The sequence below is a fragment of the Musa acuminata genome, chromosome BXJ1-5, assembly GCF_036884655.1.
Source record: "Musa acuminata AAA Group cultivar baxijiao chromosome BXJ1-5, Cavendish_Baxijiao_AAA, whole genome shotgun sequence".
NCBI lineage: Eukaryota > Viridiplantae > Streptophyta > Magnoliopsida > Zingiberales > Musaceae > Musa > Musa acuminata.
In genome coordinates this window covers 2,213,252-2,221,745 of record NC_088331.1, presented here as the reverse complement: position 1 = coordinate 2,221,745, position 8,494 = coordinate 2,213,252, and the positions used below count along the sequence as shown (strand labels likewise).

The following is an 8,494-nucleotide window of genomic DNA, read 5'->3' as shown; positions in this document are numbered from 1 at the left end:
TTATTCCTCCAAAACCGCACTCCACAGCGTATGTTAGCCCCTGGCGCAACAAAGACCCGAGGGCAGCCCCCAAGACACGTTGTTTTCGCCCAGAGCCAATGCTTGTCCCCACCAATCTGAACTTTACGTGAACTCGGCTACCCGCTCGATGATTGCAAATGACGATGGGACCCATGGAAAAGACTCACGGAAACGCTGCCCCTCCTTCTCAGGGTGAGCGATGCGGGTTGCGCGAAGTAAGCTCGAACGAGGAACGAAAGAGGCAACCTCCTCCTAATTCTCTCTTTCATATATACCATCCGGTTCTCCCCTTTCTCTCGCGTTCTTCCTCGTCCGCCTTCGATCCTCCTCCGTGGCTCCAAACCCCTGTCGCTCCTCCCCGAATCTTTCCTCGAGGCCGCTCCTTCGTCCCCCTCGTGCCTTATTTCCCATCAAAATCTTATCTTGTTTGGCTTTTCTCGTCGGATCCCCGCCGCTCCCTGCTGCTGCACGTGATTCGTCCGTCAATGCTGCGCCTTGAGCTGTAGGAACGACCGTCGACGGCGACCTAGGCTGCGATGAGCACTCATGCAGGGTAGGAGCGCGGCGGCGTGACGAGGGGCCGTTTGCTGGCGGCGAGGGCGGAGATGACGACCTCGGGGACGGGGGCGGAGGCCGCGACGGCGGCGGGGCCGGGACAGGTGGTGAAGGTGAAGCGGAAGCTTCTGGTCGCGTGCATGACGTGCCCCATCTGCCACAAGCTCCTCCGCGACGCCACCACCATATCCGAGTGCCTCCATACGTGTGAGTCAACCCCCGCCCCTCTCCCCTTCGCCTCCACTTACTTGGGTTTCTTATCCCTCGGATCCTTTGAGGTTGCGGTCAGTGGCTTTCTTCGGTGATACTACGTGGTTGCCCCGTGGTGTTGGGTTTCTACGATCTTGCTTCTACGTTATTGTTTTGGGTCCATGATGTTCTTCGTGTTAATGATTTGCGTACTTATTAGTTCTTGATATCGGAACCAAGCAAGCGTCTGAACAAAGGCCGGATCTTTGGTATCTTTCGAGGTCTCCAATACCTTTCCGCTTTGGCATGAGGCTTCGTTGTCGCATGCACTGGTTGCCAGTTCTGGCGTCTGTGTTGTTTCGTGCCTTCCACTCTGCTTCCATGATGAGGCAGGAGAAATGATTACTGGTTTTCGTATGCAGTACATAGCATTTTCTTTGTCTTCTTTTGGTCTCCGTTAGTTCCAATCGAGTGGCTTTCCCGGGTTAAAGTTGTATTTTTTTTAGCAAGGAAGCAAGGGACGTCAATGCATGCAGTGATTTAAACTGGGTTTTTATCTTTGGTAATGTATAGACGAGTATTTCTTTTGCAACATTTTAGATGTTTCCTTATCCGGGAGGGAAGTTGAGATTGTTTTGTGTTGTTATGCGAGGTGCTGAACTATTGAGCTGACGTGGAGTTCTTACCTGATCATAGATGCCGGTCATAGACTTCTCTTACTTGCTTGTTTGATCCTCTCTGTTAATTGGTCAACTCTGAAGAAGTACTGTAATATGATCTTGTGGTTAAGATATCTAGATATCCTCAACTGAATCCCATTCAGTTCATGATTTTTATGCTTGGTCTTTTGCTAATATTTTACGGCTGAAGCTTATAGTTTGTATATCTTGTTCATATTCTTGGAAGTAGGGACAGAATCCTCGAATCATTTTTTTTCATAAACATAATATGTGTTGGAGTAATGGATTGACCATTATACTCTTTTATGTGATTATTTGCTGCAATCTCTGTGTACATGTTTGCATTATGTTTTGTGTGGTTATCTTTGGCTATTCTCCTCCACTTCCTTTTGTAACAATCTGACTAAAGAGCTAACACCTCTCTTTCTCTCGCACCCTCGAGTTGATCTATTATAACCTCCCTCCACACTTTGCAATTGCATCTGGTTGGTGTTGGTCACTTAAATTGGAAGTGTGTACTAGATTTTTAGATTTTCAAAGTCAGAAGATTGTTTTATGACTTCTCCGAGATACATTTAATCACTTTGATATTTGTACTTGTCAACAGTTTGCAGGAAGTGTATATATGACAAACTCAATGAAGAAGAGGCAGATTTCTGCCCTGTATGCGGTATTCATCTGGGTTGCCTACCTGTAGAAAAGCTCAGGTAAATTTGGTTTTCTTGGAAAACTTTATGTTACATGGTTTCCTAGTTTGACTTTGCTATATTTATTACTTTTATTTGTCCCAGAAGCCTTGTTAATCTCTTTTTGAGTTGTAGAACTTATATAAGTTTGTGTAATTATTTGCTTTTCGAGATTAGGCATAGCCCAAGTTTTCTTCGATGCTACTACTTTACCCTTCTTTATTATTGATGGATGTTGACAAGTTTAAACAGTCATGGAGAGTTTTAATGGAAAACCTAGAAGCACCCAACACCATAAAATCTTGTCACACTATGCTGAATAACAGGGTTGATAACTGTCCCAATGATGGGAAATTACTAACATGTACTTCATATTCAGTCTTGAATAAAAGGGGTTTATCATGGGTCACATTTAATGCATGTGGTGCTGTTCTGTTCATTTGGTTGAGAGAATGTTCTGTAGATGGTGAATGCTTGCTAAAAATGTATATCGAGGACAATCAAGAGGATATTGGTCTGGAAATTTAGCATGAAGAGAAAATGAGTTAAATTCCCTGAATACCAGCAAGAAGTTGCATGCTGGGCACCTTTACCTTGCATTATTTTTCTTAGGACTATACCACAGCATATGATCACGGCCCTCATTACTAGTTCATTCATCTAAGGCAGAAAAGGGTTTAAGAGAACAAGGTGAAGTTCAAAAGAAGCTGAGTATTAGATAGATGCATTATAACAGTTGGGAAGGATAGAAATGATGAATATGTTAGAGAAGGTCGGATTCATCATTAAGGCCACAGTATAGGAGAACCTATGAGATCTTCAGTTGCATGATTCTTAGTAATATCTGCTTGTTTTCTTCTCTGAAGACTAAAGAAAGAGCGCAGAGAGCCAGTCCCAATGCAAGATGTCAGAAAATTTTGTTTTGTACTACTAACATTGGATGAAGATTTTCATAAATGCGCATGGTGTGGATTCCTAATGCCAACACGACTTGCCAAACTACGTAATTCTTTTATCATCGAGCTTTCTAGTAAATTTTCGTGTAGGACACTGTTGTTCATCTTGCTGTTAGTAATTGCTTCTTCAATAAATTTCACTTGTTGCCTTATTGTTATTTCTTGATTACCTGATATATGTCCATCAAATGATATAGACCCATGAATGAGGATTTAATGGGCTTTTTCAGTCCTTGAACATGCATCTTAGAAGAGGCATTCTGTTTATTGTGATAATACCTCATGAAGGCATCATGCCACCAAACTAAAGTGAACTTATTTTATAGGTCTTTTGTTTAATCTTTTTTTTGTTTCATTTATTAGGTTTAAGGGTCATAGATGTATTACTATTTACCATTAGAATTGGATTTTTTTTTCTTATACGTTAAATTGCAATTTTGTCTGGTGGGTACCTATGTATGTTGATTTGGAAGGTCCTTCCTACATGCCCACAACTATAGAGATCTTTAAGTGTTATCTTAACCAGTTCTCAGAAGAGTCTTGTTTTCAAGTAAAACATCTTTGTTAATGAACAATCCAAATTTCTGAAGTCCTATTGGATGCTGTTGGCAAGTGAAGCTTATAAATGTTGATTAAAGTAGAACCACATCTCTCAGAATGTTGTTTGTGTATAGGTTAGATTTTGGTAGTTAGACTTAGATGAGAGTGTCGTATTGATTATTGTGATGCCATTCACCTGCCTCGACCAGATAGCATTTCACTATAGTTAAGACAGTATATTTGATGGTTCAACAGAAGATAGGATACTTTCTTTCATTTGGAAACTGCAATTTGCCCACCTGATTATGCAAATTAAAATTTTAATTTTGAAATACATGGAAATCTTTTGAAAAATTTCTAAATAAATCATGGTATGCTTGGGAGGCAAAATCTAGCAATGAAGAATGTCACGTGAAATTTCTTGTAGCAATATATCTTGAAAGTTCTGATTGAATTCCTTAACTGTTGTCTATAGACTCTTTTGCCAAGATACTAGATTGTATAAGTCTTTAAGTTATTCGTATAAGAAATCAAGCATATCTAATCCCATTGTATGATTTATCTGATATATCATGCAATTGGCTGCCATATTCACCATGGAACATCAGGAAAGATAGATGAGACCATTTAGCTATACAATGACGAACTAATGCTCATATTTTTTTCCATTAGGAGATTCTCTTAAATGACTTGCTTATAGAAAATATGAGGAACAATTGACCTACAAATTAAGATAAGGGCATTATAAGAAATTTACATTGACTTTCAGATTTATTTTAGATCCAGTTGATATTTATTGTGGGTAAAGGGAAGGCCATTACCTCTCGTTGCTATGCTATGGTGAGACCAAGCAACTGAGTTCCATATTTAATGATGTGCATATGCAATTGTGTTACAGACACTGTCTTTAAAACTAATACTGTCATTCATCTCAATATCACCACTTTTTGAACTGGACTAAGAGATATTAATGTATTGAATAGTAATGGCCCTCTTATGACTGACAGCTGCCATGATTGCTTAAAACCGCTATATAAATGGTCCACAATCCACCTGTATTTTGGCAAGAGTCATGAAGCACTCTCGATGGTGTTTGGAGTTTTTCTACAGGTTTCTTGTTGTTTCTAGCATCTAAGATGTAGCTTTCACAATTGCTCTTTTCTTTGAGAAGCAAGGGAATTTTTTTTATTTTGTGATATATACTTCAGCTTCATATTTTGGTCTAAAACCTTGAAAATTTATGTTTTTAATTTTTTATGGTTGGGCATGTTGTCTTTGAAGTTTGAACAAGGTAGCCATTTTCTTCTCTAATAATTGACTGAAATGAAAAATGCTTTTGGATAATGTCAAGTTTTCTGATAAACTAATATCTAGTTGTTCCACCAGACATAGGAAGAAGAATGTTAGACTTAGATTCTTGTCAAACCTTAACACATGGGCAATCTTGTTTGAGTTGTTACTTTAGTAACATACTGCTATAGTTATCTGTTAATGCATATCTCAATACTAAGATTATTCACAGAGCTGACCACAATCTGCAAGATCTGAGAGCAAAGATATTTCCTTTCAAAAAAGCAAAGGCTGGAGCTCCTGATCCTTCTCCTTTCATTACATTGCCTGTTAGAAGAAAAGAAATATCACTTTCCTCATTGGTGGTGAACACTCCCCGAATAGCTGCACAGACAGGCCTGACAGGAAGGCGAAGAAAAGCTGTTGGCAGTAGGGCTGCCACATCTCATGGACGGAGTCCTGCTACTAGTGAATCCAATATAAATGAGGATAATGATATTGATAAGTTGGCAAAAAAGTCAAGCTCAAATGGAAACCCGAGTAGGCTGTCCCTCAGCAGAAGACAGGTAAAAGACATACTATTTTGTTTTCTTTTGTGGCTAAATAAATTTGCTGCTTAAACTTTGAGTGGTCCTTTTTAAACTTTTTTTTTCACTTTGTAGAATTATGTTTACATTTTCAGGCTTCTTTGGGTGCTGACATATCCAGCAACACTGCTAAAAAGGATGTAGAGAATGGTGGAAAGCCCCTTCAGGATAAGGCGGAGCTCTGGAAGCCTTTAAATTGTTTGGTTGAAGCTGCAAATAGAACAAAATCTTGTAGGTCCAGTATGCAGAATCTTGTTTCTAAAGCAGAGCAAAGACATGTTCCTGATAACGAAGTAAATATTAACAAAACCAGGGTTGAGGAACATCCTCACAAGTCTGAGGTGAAGGATGAGAAGAATGAGAGTGATCAATTGCTTCCAGTGACAGTAAAAGCCAAAAGGTTGCAAGGAGTCAGCAAGAAAAGGAGGAACCTTAAAAACTCGGTGCAAATTTTGCCTCATGCTGCAAATGCTCAAAGTGATCGGAGGATGATAACTCCTTTGTGGTTTTCCTTAGTTGCAACTTTTGACCAGTTATGAAGCTTGACTTTTGGCAGTTATATATTTCATTGTCTGCAGGGCACATGCTTCTTATATTTGATTGTCCTTTTACTCATCTCATGTGAAATGGTTTCAGGACAGGAGATTCCTCATTGCCCCAGATATCAACTAGTTATTTGAGGATAAAGTGAGTGAATTTTATCCTCATGCAACTGTGTGACTCTAATAATTGCAAATTTGCCCTTGTTTAATCTTCCTTTTTTTCATTTTAAATATTTTCAAAATTGTGCTGGAATGTAGCTATATTTCCTTTAGTTATGTAAAATGTGTACCAAGTCTTTTGGTGAATACATTTGTCAATAATATTTAAGTTGTAATAAAGAACAGAGCAAGATAGTCTGATAAAAGGATATAGAAAGCAAACAATCAAAATTTTCCTGATTAACTAATGGAGCATATAACCATATCTTTTATTGGTGACATGCACAACATTGCATAATTAATTTATGAAGGGGCTAACTATTTTAGCTGTATTTGGTCATCCAGTTAACTCCTATGCAATATAGGTAATGTAACTATCAACAAAGTGTAAGTTCTTGTACCATATTTTTAGCACGATATGATTCTATAATAGTTTCTTTTCAAGCATTTTGTATATCAACCATTTAATTGTTCTATTTTTTTAATTGATCCCAGAGATGGTAACGTACCTGTTTCTTACATTCAGAAGTATCTTGTCACCAAGCTTAATCTTGTCAGTGAAGCTGAGGTAAGTCTTCTCTAAAACCAATATATATTACTTATATCGAAAAAGTTAATGTTTTTGAGATAGTGAGGAATCAATTCTATTAATATGTGCTGTTTAAAATATGAAAAAAATGCAACATAACAGAAAGAATGTTAATATATTTTGAATTTTCTGGTTGAGTTTTATTTGGTTGATAGTGAGTTGTTTTAAAGAACCAAACTTATTTGTGCTGTTTAACATAAAAAAAATGCAACATAACAGAAAGAATGTTCATATATTTTGAATTTTCTGGCTTGAGTTTTATTTGGTTCATAGCGAGCTGTTTTAAAGAACCAAACTTAATTTTAAGCCAACCCAGGTTGCATTCCACTATAGTTCTGTTGAAGTATATTTTCCTTACTAGTCTGTATAGTTAGCTTTTCTTAACATACATGGTTATCATAAGCAACATCAAAAACACAAGTACGACTGATTTAACTTAACATCGACATATCTTGCATTCACTATGCCATGGTCGATAAGCTCGCATGTCTTCAACTCTCTAACTGGTGTTTGCAGGTGGAAATCACATGTCACGGTGAACCAGTGAAGCCCACATTGTCTCTGCACAACTTAGTAGAACAATGGGTACGAAGGGGCTCATTGCAGAAGCTGCAGGCAGTTATTGGCACCTCGGCCAAAGAGTTTGTTGTGGTGCTAGGCTACAGGCGCCGCAGGGTTCCAGCCTAGTGAATGCACAGCAATACCAACAATCCCAAACAACCTTTACATCGAATTGGCCGTTGCCGGTTGATTCTTCAGGACTTACCTCTTGCGTCTGAGGTGCCCCTCCTTGTGCATCTGACTCAGCTTCTGTGCTTTACGATGTAGCAGACCCTGTTTCAGTCGACGAGTGTATTCTTGTTCATACAACTTGTGCTGTGAAAGTGGTGGTATGTTCTTGATTCACATGAAACACCAATTTGTCCTCAGTTTAGCAGTTATAAATGAGGTGGCATATCATTATGGTGTCATTTTAGCTTTGAAGAAGAGAAAAGTATTTGGTTTTACTACTGGATTGTCTGTATATTCTGTGTGTGATTCACCATTTTATCTTCTTTTTCTGCTTCAAAATCAATTGAAACAATTGTTATTATTATAATTGTATTGCAAGTATATCTGCATGGTTTTATCATCTCTATTTCTGAAAAGAGTTCTTGGAAATGAAAAGAGACCAGAATGCTGCTTTATTAATTGTGGAGGAGTGACTGGTTGGCATTCTCACACCTAGAAATATAACCAAGATTAGATTAATAAGGTGGATACAACAACAATAAGTAGTAAAATTTTAACTCCTTGGGATCTGTCTCTCTCTTTTCTTTTCTTTTTTTAAATTGAGTTCTATACAAAATAATATCTGTAATTAAATGAAAAATGTTTCTGTCAACCTGTTAAGGAATTCATTATCTCACATCTAAGGTTATATTCTCCCTATCTTTTATCAGAACAAAAATAATTAGACAATATTTGTTGCAGATTTAATCAAAACCACTTCTTTTTTCTTCATCTTCTTACTGGTTGCTCATCAGAAACAGGTTAAGAAGAGGATTTCAACTCATGATCTCTTGACAAAAAACCCGAATACCTAAACCGTCTACCCTAGTGGACATCAGCTATTCTAATATACTTTGGCTAATTAAACTCATTATTCCAGTTAGAGTCATGATCTCCAGCATAAGTTATACTTAATGAAAGCTTTCTGA

The 8,494-nt window shown here is 38.1% G+C and overlaps 1 protein-coding gene across 1 annotated transcript; it reads left to right on the top strand.

Moving 5' to 3' along the window:
* Positions 1-237: 237 nt before the first annotated feature.
* LOC135672947 (E3 ubiquitin protein ligase DRIP2-like) lies at positions 238-7,801 on the top strand. Its single transcript, XM_065181515.1, has 7 exons — positions 238-783; positions 2,053-2,152; positions 5,150-5,483; positions 5,600-6,036; positions 6,141-6,191; positions 6,701-6,773; positions 7,311-7,801. Exons 1-7 carry the CDS (start codon positions 627-629, stop codon positions 7,479-7,481), a joined length of 1,323 nt encoding a protein of 440 aa, XP_065037587.1. The 5' UTR covers positions 238-626; the 3' UTR covers positions 7,482-7,801.
* Positions 7,802-8,494: the final 693 nt, after the last annotated feature.